This window comes from Centropristis striata, chromosome 3 (genome assembly GCF_030273125.1).
Source record: "Centropristis striata isolate RG_2023a ecotype Rhode Island chromosome 3, C.striata_1.0, whole genome shotgun sequence".
In the NCBI taxonomy this organism is placed as follows: Eukaryota; Metazoa; Chordata; class Actinopteri; order Perciformes; family Serranidae; genus Centropristis; species Centropristis striata.
This window is the reverse complement of record NC_081519.1, coordinates 6,249,687-6,271,941: the sequence shown is the minus strand read 5'-3', so window position 1 is coordinate 6,271,941 and position 22,255 is coordinate 6,249,687. Positions and strand designations below refer to the sequence as shown.

Sequence of the window (22,255 nt, the reverse complement as noted above, 5' to 3'; positions counted from 1 at the left end):
TGTGCTGTTTGTCGTGAAAACTCCACCTGGGAAACTGGAAATGTCAGATGATCACATGTCAGGGACTTTTGGTGGTAAGACAGAAATTCGACACTCAAAGTGTTTGGTTACATTTAAGTGAAGTGCGAGCTCATGGCGCCATGTGCAGGCATTGTCTGTCTACCTGTCCAGACTTTACATTAGTGACGCCAAGTAGAGTAGAAACAATAAAAGCTCTGCTTTATTTGTGAGGCTCCTCTTTTTGATACAATAATTCAATAATCATAAAACAAGACAGACATACGAACACAAGACAAGACAGCTACTATTTAAGGCATATATTTACAGATTGCTGTAAATCTCTAGAGCTAACAAGGACCATGCTCTCTGTACATCAAATTATTAAAATTGTTTACACACCGGCAGACACTAATTACATGCTCAAAAGAAGTTAATATTCAGCTGCAAAAACAAATGTGGAATAAAATCATGAATTAAATTCTGGTTTGGGCAAAAATTTGAAAAATGTTTACGTCAATTTGGATAATGATGAATATATCCTGGGCAGGTTGTGGAGCTAGACAGCAGTACATATTGTTGTTCTAAACAAAAAGGAATTCTACTTTAAATGGTGTCCACACATAATTTCTCTTCTCAGTGTTAAGACACACAGCGTCGTTTTTCTCAGCCGCTGGCCTGGAGGATGAAAGATTATCCACACAACAGCTTGAGTATTGTATTACACACATTTAAACAGGCCCATTTTAACGTCTGTCTTTAATGTTTCCTTAGAAAATAATAAATAGACCAGAGCAAACAAAGCATTTCTCCTCCAAAAGTGATCAGGTTTGATCAGCCCAAAAAGGTTCGGTGTGACCTGTCTTAAAAAAAGATTTTTTTTTTTTCTGATTGTTGAGCAGCCTGTTCTGGTACACTTTATAAAAATATTCTAGGAATACCTTAAAAAATATCTTGTAAATGTTGTAATGTCAAGCATTTTACATGTTAGGAACTGAAGAGCCACGTGATCCCGGAGCGAAAATGCTTGGTTTGAACTCAAATACATTTATTGATTCTTTGAGACATTAAAGGTTTGACTTAAAGAAAAAAAAATAGACACTGTTTAGTGCGCAATAAGATATTTTCATAGCTTCATTTTAATATTAGAATTACATTTACTTGTACATTTTTTTTGGGACAAATTCACACTATAATTCAGGGTAAAATTCACCAAAATGTCAGGCTCACTTTGTTTTGGGACAGGATGGGATGAAAAGGAGGTCGGATAGAACATATATCTTAACATATATCTTAACATAATCTCTGTATGGAATGAATCAAGAATGAAAATGACCCAAATGTTTCTTTTGGACAGTCCAACAAATGAAGCAAATCAGCTTTTTATATTCACCTCTAATGGCAGCATGATAGACCATCACTGCATACTCATTTATAAGCCATGGATGGAAACACAGAAACATACAACAAATATTTGAAGAAACTTTTTGTCAAAACTGAGACAAAAAACATAAATATTCCTCCTTTTTCAGCAAAAATATTTAGCATTGTTAAACCTTCAGCTGTGCATTCTTATCACAAGTAGAGTCTACAACAGCAGCGAGTCACTCGAGTCTCACTTGATGAGTCGGAGAGTACCTGCAGGTCCTCGTAGGTCCCGGATTTTGTCATGCTCGAGCATATTTGGCACTCATTCAATTCGTAAATTGATATAATAGTCACAAAGTTAGGCCAATGCAACCTGTATGGAAATACACAAAAATGTACAGCTCAGACCCGTACACGTACATCACCCTCTGGTGGTGATCACACCTTCGTACCAAACAAAACAAACCAGACTTTAAAAAAAAATAAAAATAAACACATAATAATAATCATAATAAAGAGATATTACAGTTTTATGATATTTTCAGTATTTTGACAGAGATGTATCTCATAGCATGGACAGGAAGTTGAGGTTTTACAATATGTCATTGCTGTTATTCTGAAGTTTTGAAAATGACACGGAATCACTAAAGAGATGAAGATGATGAAAAACCACTGATGATGAAGATGATGACGTGTAGCACTGTGGTGCAAACCGTGTTGCTGGCCTTTCTTCCTGCTCTTACTGTGTTCTTATAATCTGATTTACTGCTGTACACATTTTGAGTGGTTACAAACTGGAAAGGTACAAAAAAAATCTCGGAAAAAAGGAATTTTATTTTCACATTCTTCAGCACTATGAGAAGAAATGGCAGCTGATGAGGAATCATGGAGTTTTTAATGACAAACACTGTAATCTTTAATTAACATTAAATGCTACAGAACATACCAGTCATGATTAACTTTTCAGTCACACTGAGTTTGGCTTTTCTAATCCACTCAACCTATTATTAAAATCACGACTCGTGATATCTTAACAAATTACATCTCATTCAGTTTTAATGTCAACGACCTTAAAGGAATAGTTCAACATTTTTGGAGATACGCGTCAGATATTTGCTTTCTTGCCAAGAATTTGTTGAAGTGATGCCACTCTCATTAGATATCAGTAAAATGAGTAGTAAAACTACTTATTCCAGGGTTCAAGCTAAACTCATATTTAGCACACAGGTGTGAAAGTGGCATCCAACTTCAAATTCGGCAAGAAAGCAAATTGGCATGCTTCCCAAAATTTTATAAAATTCCTTTAAACAGACATAATTTAAAAATACAGTATGGAGAAAAACAATCAGGAGTTGGCACTTTTTTTTTCCAAATACAACTTGAAGTATGAAACCACTTTGACAAAAGCCCATTTCAACTTTATAATCTGTCTTAAATTCTTCAACAGGCCTTTTTTTTTTTTTTGTAGCTTTTTTATTTTATTTTATTTTTTACAACAGGCGATGAAAATGTTTCTTCAGCTTGAATATGAAAGGCACAGTGAGAAATTTCTTTAAATGGACTAAATGGCGTTCATGTTTGTACAGTAAACACAGAGCAAGCCCTTTTGTTAAACAACCAATTCAATAAATTCAGTTTGGGGAACTTAATGATAAGAGTTGTTATCTCGACTTGCTGCTACTTGCCCTGCAATCAATTTCACTGACACCTGTGTGAATTACACCTCGAGCATAAACACTGCAGGTGATGAAAACGAAGCTTCTGAGATAGCGTCGCGGCCGAGCCGATCACAATGAGTTATGGGATGTGAGCTGCACTTTATATGAACTCAAGTGCATTGAGATCACATTAATGTCATTTTCTTTTTTAAACAATTATGTAACACGTATATTTATTTGATTATTAATCAGTAAACACAGGAGTATGGAGTAATGATGCTCACTGGTTTGTTTGTCGGTGAGGTTACTGCGTTATAACAAAGATAGTTAACACATTTCAACATGGATTTCTTTTTTAACTTCCTGTATGAAACATCGCCACTGCTTTGAAAAGTTTAATACAATAAAATTTAACTACTGGCAATGGTCACCTACTGTATGGCACTGTTAATGTGACTTTAAGCAAACACAGTGTCTGACAATCAAAAAAAAAGAAAAAACAGGCATCTTTTTCTTTTTTACTTTCATAGCTGAAATTGTACTATGAAGACTGAAAAGTAAACATCATACCTGAAAAAATAAATAAAAAATAAGACTGCTGATTCACAGAAGAACAGGCGATTAAATACATTAAGCCCACAACTCTATAGACTACTATTTAAATTTCACACTTCACACATTGGTCTGGTTTAGATCGACAAAACAATAATTCACCTATTATTGCAAAAATGTAAACATCCTTCCAATGTATCGTGACAATATCTTTGCAAATACAGTCAAAACTGTCCGCTAAAAGTTGGCCTTTTTGTTATAGAAAGACTTCTTTTTTTTAATGTCATATTAAAGTATGACGATCAAACAAACATACAAACTATTAACTTTTGATTTGGGGTTATTAAAAAGCTTCTGTGTGAGGAGTCTTCATCAGAAACGCTCATATTATTGTTAACACCCAACCCGTCGCACTGATATTATTAAGTGATTACTTAATAAATGAGTAAAACTGCCAAATATCTGCAAGGATCCTTTTAATCATAATCTCTGCCTAAGAGGTCATGTTTGTTTGTCATGTATTGTGTATTATGTAAAAACTACCGGCCCAATTTCATTAAACTTGGTGGAAGGGAGCAGCCTGGACCAATGAAGAACACATTAAATCGAATCACAAGACACTCAAACTATTTTCCCTTTCATAACATTGGTAGATGGCCTTAGTGGAGGATTGTTGGTCAGACAAAACAATTTGAAGACATCAGGGAAACTGTAGCGCTTTTTAAAGACCAAACAATTAACCCACCAAAAGATTAGCCAGATGAGATGATAAAAAAAAAATCGTTTGGTGCCGTCTGAACTCATGAAATGTAAATACTTTTTGTTAATAATAGTAATAGGATTTTTTTTAACATTATTTAATTGACTTCTGATTAATTATTAATCATATACAGAAACATCTGCTGGCTGCAGCTTCTTATTTATGACAACCTTTTCAGTCATATGTCATTACGGCCATCCAGGAATTATTCATCCATTTTCAGTTTGTCTGTTTGTCAGCAGAATAACAGAAAAAGTATTGGCCCGATTTTTATGAAACTTGGTTGAAGGGTGTAGCAAAGATCTCTGACGAGCCCTTTAAAGTTTGGAGTAGATCTGATTCACGGAGCAGATACACAAAATGTTTCTTCCGTTTCGGAGGTCTGCGCTCTTGTGAATGCCCTTCTAATCGGAAACTGAATATCTTTGCTTTTGGACTGTTTGGGCATAACTATACAACAAGATCTCTAACCTAAACGACAGAGGAGGTTGTGTGTCAGTTCCACCCGTTACGACACGTATGTACGTATCGCGGCTCGTGTTTCACGGCTTCGCGGAACAGCAACGTGATCTAAATATAGAACACACGTCATTATACACACACGTACGGTTCGCGATTGTAAAAAAAAAAAGGCTGCAGTTTCTGTGAATTTATGTTATAAAACCACTGACCAAGGTTTAGGGCAAAAAAACGTCCTGGTAAGGCAGTTTAAACTGTAAATAAATGTATGAAAATGCCGGAAGTGAAGTAGTTATGAGGGTCATGAACTATACAGGTGTAGGAAACTGGTGAACATTTTTCCTAATTTTCCTACATTTCATTGACTGAACAATTTTGGTTGATCAAAAAAAATATAGAATTTGTGAAAGGACAACATCTAAAAATAACCAATTCATAGTAATAGATAGTGAGAGATTAGGAACTTTCATTGTATCTGCATTTTTTCTGAATGCTTTTCACAGTTGTTGTTTTTTTATCATTCCAAATTAAATTTTTACACTATATAGCGCTTATTGGATGCAACAACAACAAACTTGAGGCTTTTTTTGTTTTTGCCTGAATGAAATCCTCTTTGATTTGCACCTCATGTCACACAGAAGCTTAAAAAAACCTCCTAATCAGAAATTGACAATTTATATTAATGTCCCATATTGATCCCCTGAACACTCAGTTTAAAAAACTACAGCTAAATGCCACAATCTGTAAATCTGGAACACTTCCTCAGTCAACTGAAAACATCACCTTGATATGAGCGCTCAACAAAAAGATGACAGCATCAGCGGGCCTATGCCTCCGTCAGCTCTCCTACCAGACAGCCAGTTTGTCGAGAAAAACAATCGATGAATTGAAATATTGGCCAAATGAAACATTCTCTGAAATGGTACATTATATATTTCTACTGCTCGGAAATAATCTCAGAAAAACACAACAATGCTACTTCTATTAGCAATTAACATTAGGGTAAAAGATCTGACATCGCATAGGTTCAAACACGTACGTTTTCATTTTGACAAGTACCTGTAGCGTACACGGGCTACTGTTAGTATGTACATGTAGCAGCATAAAACCACCCTGGCTGTGATTATCAGACTACAAGGTTGCCGTTCTCATATCTCGCTCCTGAATGGCTGTCGATGTGGATGAGGTGGAATGTGCAGTTTTTTATCGTTTTAATTTATCCTTAAAAAGTTTTTCTAAAGTTCCTATCTCCTCACGCCTCTCCCGTCCCTCTGTTGTTGTCTATAAATCCTAATGGCACGTTTCATTTTATTCATCACACAGTTTGCAATTAAGTTTTGGCACTTAAAATATAAATACAGTCTTTTTTTCTTTAAATATAATTAAGCACAGTTATAACAGTAATACACCAGTGATAATTTGAGGTGAAACTTTGGTCTCCGTATTACCAACTGGATTACAAAACGCTGGTCATCACATGGAAAAAAAAATCCAAAATTATTACAGTTAGAAAGAAAGGAATGAACAAAATAAATAAATAAATAAATAGATAAATAAATAAATATCTGACTACTGTTGATAAAAATCCTCACTGCATGACTCTGCGACATACTCGATTGCCCTTTAAAAACAGACCATTCACACCTGATAACTGACAAATTATAGATTCAGCATTTTTATGTGAGGTTATAGCTTAATGCCACTATTTGAGGTTGTTGATGTCTCCATCAAAACATGTAAATAAATCCTATGCTTGACTAAGAATGTCGATGAAATATTTGGCCCCCTGCTTTTGGTAAAAAGGACACGGTCGATCCTGCGGCTCCAGTGGAGTGGGAGTATAGAGACAAAGAGCATTTCAGCGGCCCAGGGTCAAAAGTGCAACGTGACAAGCGTAAACCGCGCGGAACCTCCTGCAGGTCTGGGATGATGTGCAGGAGGTGTGTTTGAAAATGATATGCTACTTTTTCATTTGCTGCATGTGGATAGGAGGGAGCCAGAGCTCGTTTAATCCATGTGTGCTACTTTTACCATCATTCAGTTTCGTATAATTCTGCAAATATCACCATCTTGTCTGCTCATTTAATTCCTTTTTTTTTTTTTTTTTTTACTCGGACTGGACAAGACCATTCCCTAAAATATGATAAAATACAATTCCATAGGATTGTGTGCAAAATGCTCTATAGGCATATAGTAATAATGGTCTCTTCCACCAGCCACATTATTAGACTTGGATGCTTGTGATGAGGTATGAATATTGGCCAGTCTCTTGGAGGAACCATCCCTTCACGCCAACAACTAGTCTTCTGTAACGAGGGTCACGTTTTGGACTCTCATAGTATTTCAGTAAAAAATCATGGAGATGTAGAATAAATAAATCATAGGAACAATAATATGTGTGAGTGGAGATGGGTTCATGAAATAAAATTTGCTGATACAGTATGGCAATGACTGCTTCCACTGAAAACAGAGGTCTCTGCTCCAAGTCATAGCTAAGCATAAAATCATATAAAATTATTCATATAAGGGCTGCACAGTTAATCAAAAATATGGACTAGTGCAATATCCAAATACAAAATATGTGTCAAAATACCGGCCTTATTTAGGAATTGTGTTGCTGCAGGATGTCTTGACATACAAATTGTTTTCAACAGAACAAATCCTCCATAATAATTTTGATAATTTTCGATTAAAATAAATAAAAATGTTTAAATAAAACCAATTTGTATTTATTTTTCAATGAAAACGAGAATAAAGATGCCATCCCCTCCAATATCGTGAAGTCAAAATAAGTCGATAATTTCTTCCAAATCGTGCAGCCCTGATGTATAAATATGATTTTATGCTTATATATAAATAACAATATACTCAGCAAACAGTATTTGCAGTAAACACTGCCAATTTCTCGAGACAGCTTCACACCACATACCTAATAAATAACACAGAATAAAATGGCAAATTCTCCTCAGAGATGTCTCATTTCCTTTTATATGCACAGATAAGTTTCAGTAAGTTTCTAATTAGGTACCTGTACTGTATTAGTCAGCCCGACAGTTGAATGGATGGATGACAGTGAAGGGTCCAGTGTGCTAAGATGAGGATAAGCCTTCATCTGTCTTCATCGTTCCTCTTCAGTTTGAACACCGGTTACAGAGGCAGGTCTGTGCTGTTGTGGCGAGTCTTTCTGGAAGTCCCATCATCCCTCGGCAGAGCCTTCTGCAGGTTGGACATGGCAGCGGTCTTCTTTAGGTCAATGACTGCGTAGCATTCACTGCGCCGGGATGCCTGTGGGCCACATTTTTTGGGTGGTAGGCGCTGGTGCTGTGGCTGGGTCTGGGCGGCCCCGCTGCTGAGGGCTTGGCAGGGAGGTTCTCCCTCTAGGTCCACCTGGATGTAATTCAGCTGCCGCGATGGAGGCATGTGACCGTGCTCACAGCCTCCGACCCCTGACCTCGATCGTCTGCGGAAATCAAAGCTAAATATTCGGCCTCCTCTGTCTGGCTGACACGGCCGTGGGTGTGGGGGGCAGGCGTGTCGGAGCCGGGGCGGCTGGACCTGCTCTGTGTTGACATAGTTCTGCAGGGCATCTCTGTGGATGCCCCGCCCATCCTGGTGGTACCCATTGGGCGTCCCAGGGCCTTCTGAGAACTCATACTCATCAAAGTCTTCCTCTTCCTCCTCGTATTCCTCCTCATCCTGCTCGTCGTCTTCCTCCTCCTGTTCGTCGTCCCGCTGCAGAGCGCTGTACTCCCACACCGGCGGCAGAGAGGGCAGGTTCTCATAGTTAAGCAGAGCTGTCCGACGATGACCCCCACCCATGCCCCTCTCGCAGGCGTAGCCCTGCGGGGGTAGAGAGGACGGGCCGAGGGCGTGTGGGTGCAGGAGGGAGTGTGTGTGACTGTCCCCAGTACTGCTGCTGCTGCTGGAACCCACAGACTGGGACACGCTGCTGGGACTCAGCCGCTGCTTCCGGCCGCTCCTCAGCCCGTTGATGTTCTCGTAGGTGAGTTCGCCGCTCTGACAGCTGTCCGGGTGCTCGAGGCCCGGGTGCCGGTGTGTGTGGTGATGGAAATGGTGATAGGAGTGAGAGTTGCACAGGTGCATGGAGGGCTCGTCTCCCTCCGTCTCTGAGCCTGTTGCACCCTCTACTGGCTGAAGGTTGTGAGGATTGTGCCCGTGCCTCTCCCTCTCTCTCTCCCTCTCTCTCTCCAGCAGATGGCGTTGTGCCGGAGTGGGGCCCAGCATGAATTTGACCTCTTGCGAGGACGGCTGCAGGAACACCTGAGGATCGTTATGCTCCTCCAGGGGACAGCACCGCAGGTTGGACTGCGGATTTCCTTGGCCCCCGACAGGCATGGCTCCTCGTGTTGATTCAGGGAAAGTGCTGGGCCGCACCTCGGGCAGGGAGTGCACACAGTGACGCATAGAGAGATCCCCCTCCATACTAACAGTATTTACATAGGTGTGGGTCTGTTGAGGAGATTAAAAACAGGCTCACATTGTGAACTGGCACCAACACAGTGAACAGTAAGGAGCATGAACATGTGTTACCTGGTCTTCCAAACCCATGAGGCTATGTCCATGATCATCAGCAAGAGAGGGTTGGGAGGAATCACCTCTGATTGGATAACCAGGGTATCCGTTGGGGAAAGCCTGGACAGGGAACGCTGGAGCTGCAAACACATTTATGTGACAATATATTAAGACACACACAAAGAAATGCAAGAAATCTGATTCTGTGAGGTCGACAAACATGTCGAGAGAATTCAGTTATGACTAATATAAAGCTTTGAAAAGGCACAGAGAACAAGGAACTGGTACAAGACTGAATCTCCTACCATAGAACAATGGCTAGGGATTGTAAGAGAAATATACTGTATGGAAAAAATGACCTACCAACTTCGACTGAAGGAAGATGTTTCTATTTCAAAGTGGAAAAAATGGGTGTTGTATGACATAACGAAAGACATGTGAACTGTAAACTGTATGAATCTGATTTTGTAGAATATGGATACCCGCAGCCATGAATGTTGATACTGTTTTATTAATGTTAAGTGTTTTTTCTTTTGTTGTGTATGTCTCTTGTGTAAATGGGGAAAAAAACCTAATAAACATTACAGTTTAAAAAAAAAGAAAAGGCACAGAGAAGTAAATGTCTTCTAATCAATCAGTTACTCAATTTATTGTTTTCTGTTTATAACCGGAGAAAAAATCCATTCAAATGAAACAATATGCCATTTTTAATTAGGGCTACTTGATTGCCATCACATCAAGATTAATCGATATGTGATTATGATTTTATGATGGCAAAAATTATGATCAATTTCAATCAATATTGTTATCACAATTATTTACCATGAGTACGCATTGACTTTGGAAACATTTATGCATTTATTGAACTTAAAAATAAACTTGTCTTTAACAGTGGATTTTCTTGAACTTTGATTAAAATACAACTGGAAAACAAATTTAAAAAAGTATAAAATAAATGTTAAAAAATAAGATAAATAGTTAATTATATAATTATATGTATTGAAATAAATTATATATTAAAAATACATATATAAATAAATGATGAAAAAATAATATACTAGATAAATTAGATCAAAATACATAAAATCTACTATAATGTAATGTCCACAACCTACTGAAAACTGCTAAACTTTATATACAAATATAATACAAATAAATTAGAAAAAATCTAGTACAAGTACAAGATTCTAATTCAAAAGAAACCCCTGAAAAATTTCAGATGTCATCTTTGACGTCTTAGACTCTTATTCTATTATAGACTCTACTCTCAACAGTCTATCTTGCAGACAAAAATTTGAGACGGCTCACATCAGTATTTTTCAGTGGAACCTCAGAAGATCAAAATAAATCGGCCAAACTAAATCACAACGTGGTACTGCACCAAAAGATACTCTCCGAGGTCTCTACAGCTTTCAACAAGTCAAAATTAAGACTTTTTAAGACTTTTTAAAGACCATAATGAATACAATTTAAGACCCATTTAACATGCTGGCAAAAAAAATACAAAAGACATGAAGGAATTACTTTCAAAGTACATTAATTTATTCATAGCCCCTTCACATTGGAATAAAAAAATACTTAACCTAACTAAAAACACCAGAAGCCTCTTAACTGTAAACTATATTTGTTTAGAACTCAAAAATCAAAACATTTAAAAGCGAGACTGAATTTTATGTATTTGTTATAAAAGTAACGTTAATACATTTTTAAGACCTTTCAAAATAATTTATTCAATTCAATTATTTAAGACATTTTATGAGATTCTAAGAAAGTTTTAGACATTTTAAGGTCTTAAATACAAATATTGGATTTTAGACGTTTTAAGACATTTTAGGACCCCGTGGATACCCTATCTATCTAATCTAGGCACTTTGTGTACAGACAAAAACTCCTAATTCCAAATGAAAAGATTTGAAATTCAAATCATGAATTAAAAAAAAGATTTATCTTATTATCTCATTTTGTGTTCTGAAAAAGTATTTGTTCCCTTGTCAGACTGAACTGCTCCAGATATTCAAACAAAATTGAACAAGACAACCTGAGCAGACACAAAAAACAGTTTTTAAATGTATATTTCACTTATAGAAGAAAATAAACACCAACTGGCTGTGTTTGTGTAAGTAACTGCCCCCTTTAGTTACTCATTCTACCAAAGAGTTAAATTAAATTGATAACTGAGTTCCATTAGACATGAAAAAAAATCATGCTAGATTGACTGCTCAATCTAAACATCACTGGAATAAAACACTTTCAGCAATGTGAAGTTGGCCTAAGGGTCCCAACAAGCAGCTCAGTGTGACAGGATCAAAATAAATTCTAGACGATATGGGAAAGAACGTGATTAAATTATTCAGTCTGGGAAGGGTTGCAAAGAACTTTCTAAAGCTGAGGGACTCCAGAGAACCACAATGAGAGCCATTATCTACAAACTGAGAGAAAACTTGTGAGTAATCTTCCCAGGAGTGGCCAGCCTCCCGAAAATTCCTCCAAAAGCGCACTGACGACTCATCCAGGAAGTCACAGAAAAACCCAGATGAATATCTAAGGAACTGAAGGCCTCAGTTAATGTCAATGTTTGTGATTCCACCATAAGACAAAGACTGGCCACAGCCACTGCTGACCGAGAAGAATATACAGGCTCGTCTTAAAAAAACAACAACACAGTGATGACAACTCAGGCCTTTTGGGATAATATTAATAATGTTCTGATGTGTCCGAAGATGAACTTTTTGGTCCTGCTACATCTGGCGTAAAGCTAAAGTCAGACTGGATACCAACAGTCAAAAACAGTCGTAGTTTGAAAGTTGCTTTGCTGTTTTAGGGGCTCGGCTGCCAGAGCTGAATTCTGCTTTTTACCAGAACATTTTGAGAGAAAATGTCCAGTCACTAGTCCACGATCTGAAGCTTGAGAGCAAATATATTATGCAGTTATGTTATGTTATGTTTAGAAATAATAGTCATCATAATAAATGCAACTGTACAGCTGTTTGTTGTTGCTTTAAGTTTAGGGGGGCAATTACTTTTTCACATGGGTGATATAGGTGTTGGATTTTTCTTCTCCCTTCAATATATGAAATGATAATTCAAAAACTTTATTCATGTCGTCTGTGCCTTATACTAAATTTTGTATGAAGATCTGAAATACAACCCAGATTCCAAAAATGTTGGGACGCTGCATAAAACGGATATAAAAACAGAATGTGTGAGTGTATATTAACAAAAACTGAGGTTTGTCAGTTTGAACATTAACCCATTGACGCCTAAAACTTCCTGTAAAACATCTGGGCGATTTTAAAATAAGCCCCTAAAACCTGAAGTTTTTCTGGAAATTCAACAGAAGTGTCAATGCTTCTACTAAATAATAGATTTTTCAGCCTCTGTAGCAGATAGAAATGAAATTCAAAAAGTATTTGAGAGCTTATACAAATACTACAAAACGACGTATCCGCTTTCCAGGCTTCAATGGGTTAAATATATTTTCTTTGTACAATTTGCAATTGAGCATAAAACATATTATATATAAAAGGATTAGTGGATTACTTACAGGTGCACCTCAATAAATTAAAATATCACAGAAAGTTTATTTATGTCAGTAATTAAATTCAAAAAGTGGAAATAACACATTAAATAGATCCATTATACACAGAACGAAACATTTCATGTCTTAATTTATTTAATTTCTTCTAATTATAACGATTATGGCTTACATTTAATGAAGACCTAAAATTAAATGTATGTCCATCTATTTGCAGTTAATATGGGCTATTTGACTTGAACTACTGGAAATGGACTTTTCTATGATATTCTAATATGTTGAGATGCACCTGTATGTTTTAGACAACGTCACAACTTTTTTGGAAATGGGTTCATAGTTCAGAATGACAATTATCACGAGAAGAATACCAGGAAGGGCGCAAATACTTTTTCACACCAAGTCAGATTTCAAATGGTAAATGGCTTCATCTACAGTACAGGCCAAAAGTTTGACACACCTTCTCATTCAATGCGTTTCCTTTATTTTCATGACTATTTACATTGTAGATTCATCAAAACTATAAATGAACACATGTGGAATTATGTACTTAACAAAAAAGTGTGAAATCACTGAAAACATGTCTTATATTCTAGTAAGCAAAGGGTGGCTACTTTGAGGAATCTAAAATACAAGACATGTTTTCAGTTATTTCACACTTTTTTGTTAATTACATAATTCCATATGTGTTCATTCATAGTTTTGATGCCTTCAGTGAGAATCTACAATGTAAATAGTCATGAAAATAAAGAAAACGCATTGAATGAGAAGGTGTGTGTCCAAACTTTTGGCCTGTACTGTATATAACAATTTTCATTCAAAAAACTTTATAATTTGCTCCTCATTCACCCATCTTTGGGTTTCAGTAGAAGCCTGGGATCGAACCACCGACCACGACCCTCTCTACCTCCTGCATACAGCTGCATAGTAACATTCAACTTACTATTAATTTAAACATGTACCACAATACCTCAAGATCAGAATTTTGTCACAAAACAATCTTTCAGAGGATTATAGACACATAAAAGTAACTTCTCAACATCCATGTCTGCAGTCTGTATCTCTGATGTTACTTGGTGTTATTCGGATATCTTCTGTACCTGTGACTCAGTCGCTTCAATTTAACCTGTATCTATTAATAACTTAAAAATCTGCTAAATTTACAGCTGTATTGCTGCATGCAAGTTCTACAATTAATCTCAAGTGTATAATTAGCTTTCCTTTTGTGTGTGTATTTGTGTGTGTGTGTGGGTATTCATGTGTGTGTGGGTGGTGTGACTCACTGTTGGGAGTCTGTGGTGTGCGAGACATTTCCATCTCTGGTGTGTGACCACTGCGACTCATCATCATCGACTCCTCCACCACGTTGATGCTGTTACATTGCATCAGCTCCTGAAGCAGATTGAAGATCTCTTCTGCCCGCGAACACTTGAATGCAAAGATTCCTAATAAAAACAGGCAGAATAAAAGAAGCAGTGTTAGGCTTCAGTTAATCACAGCAACACAGAGCTACATGGCTGAAGGGTGGATGTTTTACCATAAGCCAGGTTTCCCTCCAGATGTTTCACAAATTCAGGAAAATGTGAATGAATGCCTGTTTCCATCCACTGTTATTAGCAGTTTGTTCATTGAGGTAAGCCACAGGTGTGAAATAAAATGATGTTATAAAGGGGCCAGTCCTCTTTGTTACAACTTTGAACTTCCTTCTCAAGTCCTCTTTTTTCATTCTTGACACAAATGATTTCTTTCAATTTCCATGTGAACATAATCGTTTGAATGTCTTCCAGGAGGGACCGTCTAAAAATATGCATCATGTTATCTCCTCACTGCTAAAAAGCCAACTTGTATTTTTTGGCCTAAAACAGTGATTTAATTTGGTAAAACTTGGAAATATAAATTTTCTAAAAAAAATTAAAAAAAATTAATAAATAAATAAATTTAAAAAAAATAATTTTATAAATTACTGACATTTAGGGCAATAATGTAAGTTAGCACAACAAAGCAAGCCAGTTGTCTGCTCAAAAACAAGTTTGTGAGTTGTTGTTACTTATATCTTTAGGTTGGGGTTCACAACAAGGGACAATAGTTCTGCTAACTCTTATTTCTTTGTTGTGAAATTCGGTCATTAGCGAAAGCTAGCGGCTAACTGATGCTAGCGGTTAACTGATGCTAGCGGCTAACTGATGCTAGCGGCTAACTGATGCTAGCGGCTAACTGATGCTAGCGGCGCTGCTTGTTACAGCGACAAGAGTAGCCATTAGCGTATAAATGCTAACTCAAAATTGTGGTCACAACATTAGCTGACATTTCATAGCGGCGTTACAATTATACCAGAGAAATTCAGAGTTAAGCAAACTCAAAAACAAAACTTTAAATATTTAGTTTAATTGTCCAACTTAAAATTTTATCGAAGTTTGTTGCCTTGAAATTTTGAGTTCACCCAACTTTTCTTTTTTTGCAGTGCTGTTTTAAAACAATATTGGGTCTCCCCCACATTATTTTTTGACGTGGTTGGACAGCATGTCTTGATAATTTATTCTAAATAAGCATAATCCAATTCTTAGAGTTGTACACAAAAGGCTGCTTTGTGCTCCTGTGGCAAAAGTGTTGGGGATTATTTGTCGAGATGTTGCGAGACGTCCAAGATGCTGTGTCAGGTATCTTTCACTATCAGGAGCAGTTTATGCATAAAACACAACTTTTTGCTTTTTTGACGCTACCTGGTTGTGGGGTTGGGCCATTATCAAGCTGATATCACGTGGTCTGAATACAACATAAGGCTTTTTTCAGCAGCTTTTTTAACTTGTCACAGAAGGAAAAGCACAGGTGTTTTTATAACAACAAGTCCTCTACCATTCAAGTGTACTGGTAAGTCATGTGAGGGAACATGCACAATACCAAAACGGTGAAATTGGAGTAGCTAAATGGAATAAGGCCATAATTTATTTTCTTTTATAATATTATTTTTTTTACACACAAGTGAACACAAGATGCAAGTCAGTCCTGGGATTCGAACTGGCGACCGTCCAATTACAAGCCCGATTCCTAACCTCATTGATAATGATTGAATGAGCTGATTCGGAGACATTGTAAAATGTTTCATAAACACACTCGTGGGACCATGACCAACAAAATGTCAGGATGAGAATGGTCAGGAGTATGCAAGGTTTTCATTCAATGAATGCGGTAAAAAAACAAAAAAATGCAGGTGAAAAAAATATTTGAAGCCAATTGTAGCAACCGTTCAAGAAATAATTGCATCTTTTGTTGCTGTGTGTTTACTTTTTGAAAAACTGCCAAATATTTGTAGAAACTGTATTATAAAAGCAATAAATACACTTGAAGACGTGGTTTAAATTGATTTTAGAACAGTATCATACCTAACAACGCCCCTTATTGCTTAAAGTTACACCTTTTCTTTTCCTACTGTGGAATGTCAAAATCCAATCCAATCCAATCCCCTTTATTTATATAGCACAATTTTAGCAAACACAAGGTTTCCAAAGTGCTGCACAAGCAATAAATACATAACACAATACAAAGAGACGTAGTAAACAATAGATCAGTAAGATGCGATAAGATAAAATAAATTAAAAATGGGATAAAAATAAATAAAAGAAAAGAAAATGTAAAATGTACTGCCCGCACAAAATAAAATATGCATGAATACAATAAAAACAAAAAATCATAAAATCATAAAATCAACATAAAATCAACACTCTACGTGGTGTTAAAAGGCAACGAGAAGAGGTGGATTTTAAGAAGAGATTTAAAATGAGACAGTGAGGAGGCCTGTCTGATGTGCAGCGGCAATTCATTCCACAGTTTTGGAGCTGCAATGGCATCTTATATATATATATATATATATATATATCTTAAGTGTGAAAAAAGCCCAGCATGCATCGGAAAACAGTAAATAGAAAATATACAACATCATCGTATTGCCTCTACGGCTGTGTGAAGCAGAGAAAACGTAGCTCACCCTGCCCAGTCTGACAGCGACGACCGCTCTCAAAAGAAAACAGGTTGGAGTCGTAGCCGTAGCGGCGCAGGCAGAGATACGGCCACCGGATGGCGTCTCTCTTACGTGTGTGAAGAATGAGCTCGGTCTGGGTGAGCTCCATGATCCCAGAGCCCAGCTCATTGCCCTCATCGTCCACATTGGTGACCTGGGACAGAGAAAAGATAACGTGTAGAGAAGGAATTGTAAATGCGAAGTACTGCAACACACTGTAAAATACACAAGTTTGTGAGTTGTTGTTACTTATATCTTTAAGTTGGGGTTCACAACAAGGGACAATAGTTCTGCTAACTCTTATTTCTTTGTTGTGAAATTCGGTCATTAGCGAAAGCTAGCGGCTAACTGATGCTAGCGGCTAACTGATGCTAGTGGCGCTGCTTGTTACAGCTACAAGATTAGCCATTAGCATATCAATGCTAACTCAAAATTGTGGTCACAACATTAGCTGACATTTCATAGCGGCGTTGAGCAAAATCAAAAACAAAACTTAAAATATTTATTTTTTATTGAAGTTTGTTGCCTTGAAATTTTGAGTTCACCCAACTTCATTAGAAGTTTATTACAACACATGGCACATAATAAACAAACTGTATAAGCAGTGGTGTTATATTGTGATCAGTGATCATTCTTAATGCTGTAACTACCCCTGCTCTTCTGCACCTGAAATACTGTCGTTTAAACTTATTATGTTATTAATGTACACATTTAAAGTAAATATTGACATCAACATTAACCTTGTTAAATGCTACCTATTATAAAATTGTTGCACCTGTTAGCTACTAATGTTATAATGAGATATGTTTCCGAGTAATTTATTTTCCCAAAGAACATTGTTTTTTTATTAACTTTTATTGAGTGAGTTGTTGTCGTGTTTCTAGGATAATGTGCAGTGTTCATAATGCATAGAGTTTAAATTTCAGCACAATTTAAATTACGATTTGGCTGTTAAAAAATGTGATTAACAATTTTAAATAACTTTCATAATATATGCAATATTTTCTGACAATGTTTAGCTGTTTTTTTTTTACTGTTTCCTGAGTGTTTTCTTACATTTAGACCAGTCAAATGTCCAGGTTTAAACATTAGGTAAATTAGGAACATCCCTTGTATTATAGAGGTGATCACAAGACAAAAAAATCCCAATACAAGACAGAGCTGAAGAAAAGTGGGGTTATTTACCTTAAATTTGGTGAGATGGTTGTCTCGGATGGGGTCTCTGTACAGACAGCTCCAACAGCTCCCCATAGCTTCAGCAGGCCAGCTGAAACCTGTCGTGGAGGCAAACATCATCAGCCACTGTCATCAACTGTTTCAGCAGTTTAATGCCAGTTATCAGACACTGAACAACATGCAGTTGCAGGTAATAAACTTCTTACTCAGTCCAGGCCATCAGTGTAAAGGGATTCACGTCTCAATCCCAGGATCTTCGACTGGGCATCGTCGTCACAAGCCAGTTAGTTTTCTGGACTGACATCTTCAAGAGAAGCATCATATTCTCACCCCTGAAACAACATGCAGGTTTAGACCTCCAACATACATAAATACATACACAAACCTCCCCTGCAAGCAAACATAAAAACATACATTTTGTTTGTTTTAGTGGAACTACAAGTGGCCTGAACCTGTTGCATGCCATCCCTCCTCTCTATTATCAGACATCTTTAAATTAGCTCAAAATTAAGAATATTTAAAGTCATGCTGACCAAACATTTAACATTATGAATTTTAGTGACAAAGGTAGGGTGGCAGTTGAGTGTTTTTGAGCTTATCCTCGTCTGTCAACATTATGAAATATCCCCCATAACTAAATAATTAAGAAAAATGTCTTAATTTCTTAATGAGGACCATGAATACAATAAAACAGTATCAGCACAAAAACTGACCTCACTGAGCATATTGGGTATCGACCATCACATAACCAATAAGGAAGCAACTGACTATTAATATCATAATCGATTGACCTGCTGAATATTTTCTCAATTAATATTGTGGTAAATTAAATTAATAAATTGTTAAAAAAATGTGGGATGTGTGATAAAGATCCATCACAGTATCTCAAACTCCAAGGCAATGTCTTTAAATGTTCATATTCAGTTAAATATGGTATAAAACAGAGAAAAGCAGGAAATATCCACATTTGAGAGGCTGAAAACATATTTTTTTGTTGCCATTTTTGCATGAAAAATTACCATGGAAAAATGACTACCTCTCGACCTTTAATAAAAGTTGCCATTTTTTATTGTTTAAACAATCAAAAAAAGTGTTTTGTCAATAATCTGATGCAGCTCTATTAACAATCTGCATTTAAAACTTTTTTGTCAATTTTGTCATGAAATTAATCATTATTTGTGTTCACTGTGGACGGCTAAATTAGAATTAATCCCAACATGTTGCTATAAATTAGAAGAAAACCTGAGCTGAAGTATCACCAGGAGATAAAGTTGGACTGGTTCATCCCTAGTTGAAAAGTTAGTAAATGGATTTTTGAGTTATGTAGACAATTTTTTTTTAAATTAAATTACAGTAGGTTTCCTGTACAGTTAGTACTGGAAGTGATTGATTGATTGAGAATTTATTTGAACACAAATTAAAAGATGAACAATTAAAAACAAACGAACAACAATAAATACAAGACAACAACAAAAACAACAAGACTCAACACTTATGTGTGCTTAATAAATCCCACCCCTTCTCCCTATGTTAATTTACTTTATTCAGTTATATAACAACAATAGTTATATATATATATATATATATATATATATATATATATATATATATATATATATATATATATATATGTATGTATGTATAACACATAGTAATGTAGTATATAAACTTCTTATTAACATAAATAACTTGTTATAAACTTACAAACACATAAGTACACATACACCCATGTAGTCACAATGAGACAACAAACAACAAATACTAGATAATCAGAACAAATTTCCAAAAACAATCTTCCACATGTGTTCTTTGAGCTCTGGGCAACAACAACAACAACAACAACAACAGCATCTACTCCTTCTCACGCTTCACATCTGCACCAGTAATCCCGCTGTGCTTCCTGCTCCCTGTCACCCTCAGACAGCCAGGCTCCCAACACATTTCACATCAACACCGCCGCATTATGTGTGCTCTAACCTGGGCCTCCACATCTGACTGGAGATGCCAGGCTGGACTCCACACCACCAACTCACAGTTACCTCTCATCAATGTGTTAAAAGGGAAAGAAAAACCACAGGAGCTAGGCTACATTACACACACTTGTCATAGAGCCCGGTGATTGAATGGGCTTTCCCACCATCTGGGCTATTTACAGCAGAAAAATCACAGGCTTTTTTTTTTGCTCAATTAGCCAAGCCGACGCAGAGCCCCCAAAACAAGCCGACAGCGAGGCTTCATCTGCGGCGTCAGTGTGCAGAGGCTCGAGCCCAGCCACCGTGAAACAAGCACACTGGCACTAAATGCACAACGACACGGTTCAATGACCATTTGTTCTCATTGGTGTGAGGATACAATAGCGTGAGCACATAGCAGTCAGGACGACAGCGATGGTTTGCTACTCACATGTCTGGCACGGATTTTTTTTAAATATATATTAGCTCTGATGCGAAATAGGCATTGAGGCTGCGATCAGTGGTCGGCGGCGGCTGCTGCTGCTGCTGGTCGCGGGGATGTGGCACTTGCACGGCAGAGACGCGGATAAAAGATGCAGTGAGAGCAGTAAAAAATGTTGTTATTTTTTCCTCCTATTACGCCCCCCTACTGCAGCACGGGCCTCTGCCTGTATGACATTTCCCAAGCAGCTGGGGTGAGAGTTCACCGCCAGACAACGAGGCTGAGAGGCGCGACAAGAAGGTAAGAAACGCTGGAGGACCGGAGAGGAAAGGTGTGCCTCCTGACGGCCCGGGAGGAGGGGCCAAACCCCCGCTCAACTGTTAGGATAGAGCACCTCGACCCGAGACTGCTCATTTTAATTCTATTTTACAACTTTATTCTATTCCTGTTTTCTGTTTCTACCATTTTAACCTACACTATTTAACTTGCACTAAAGGTATGTGTAGTCATAGAAAGCTGTGCTATATGTTTTTATATTTTCTTTATTTATTTTCCCATGCAACAATCTATTTTCACTAATGTGCAATATCTGTGCAATACAAAATCCTATAGGGAAACCCTGTGTGCAATATTCCTGTTTGACTGTTTCTACCACTTTAATCTACACTATTTAACTTGCACTAAATGCATTTTAAGTATGTGGAGTCAGAATGATGTGCTATATGTTTTTTACTTATTTTCCCATGCAACAATCTATTTTCACTAATGTGCAATATCTGTGCAATACAAAATACTATATATAGGGAAACCCTGTGTGCAATATTCCTGTTTGACTGTTTCTACCACTTTAACTTGCACTAAATGCATTTTAAGTATGTGGAGTCAGAATGATGTGCTATATGTTTTTATGTTTTCTTTACTTATTTTCCCATGCAACAATCTATTTTCACTAATGTGCAATATCTGTGCAATACAAAATACTATAGGGAAACCCTGTGTGCAATATTCCTGTTTGACTGTTTCTACCACTTTAATCTACACTATTTAACTTGCACTAAATGCATTTTAAGTATGTGGAGTCAGAATGATGTGCTATATGTTTTTATGTTTTCTTTACTTATTTTCCCATGCAACAATCTATTTTCACTAATGTGCAATATCTGTGCAATACAAAATACTATATATAGGGAAACCCTGTGTGCAATATTCCTGTTTGACTGTTTCTACCACTTTAACTTGCACTAAATGCATTTTAGGTATGTGGAGTCATAGAATGATGTGCTATATGTTTTTATATTTTCTTTATTTATTTCCCCATGCAACAATCTATTTTCCCTAATGTGCAATATCTGTGCAATACAAAATACTACAGGGAAACCCTGTGTGCAATATTCCTGTTTGACTGTTTCTACCACTTTAACCTACACTATTTAACTTGCACTAAAGGTATGTGGAGTCATACAATGCTGTGCTATATGTTTTTATATTTTCTTTACTTATTTTCCCATGCAACAATCTATTTTCACTAATGTGCAATATCTGTGCAATACAAAATACTATAAGGAAAAACCCTGTGTGCAATATTAACAATAACGTTTTCCATAGTATTTTTGTCATATAATGTGTGCATAATGTATGCATATTAAAATGTATCCTTTATTAATCCCACAGTTAATCCGACAATGGGGAAATTCAATCTCTGCATTTATCCCATCCTTATGGGTATTTATGTATTTATATAATATATAGCCTACATTTAAATTATTATGCAATTACACTTCTGTACACTCTGTACACTTCTGAAACACACC

General features: G+C 36.7%; 1 protein-coding gene across 1 annotated transcript; it reads right to left on the bottom strand.

Annotated features, from left to right (window-relative positions):
* Positions 1-202: 202 nt before the first annotated feature.
* Positions 203-20,717, bottom strand: frs3 (fibroblast growth factor receptor substrate 3). The gene is made up of 7 exons (XM_059328515.1): positions 20,454-20,717; positions 18,257-18,382; positions 18,060-18,148; positions 16,842-17,028; positions 14,143-14,304; positions 9,346-9,467; positions 203-9,264 (listed from the first exon to the last, which is right to left on the bottom strand). Exons 3-7 carry the CDS (start codon positions 18,123-18,125, stop codon positions 7,942-7,944), a joined length of 1,860 nt encoding a protein of 619 aa, XP_059184498.1. The 5' UTR covers positions 18,126-18,148; positions 18,257-18,382; positions 20,454-20,717; the 3' UTR covers positions 203-7,941.
* Between the last annotated feature and the right edge of the window lie 1,538 nt (positions 20,718-22,255).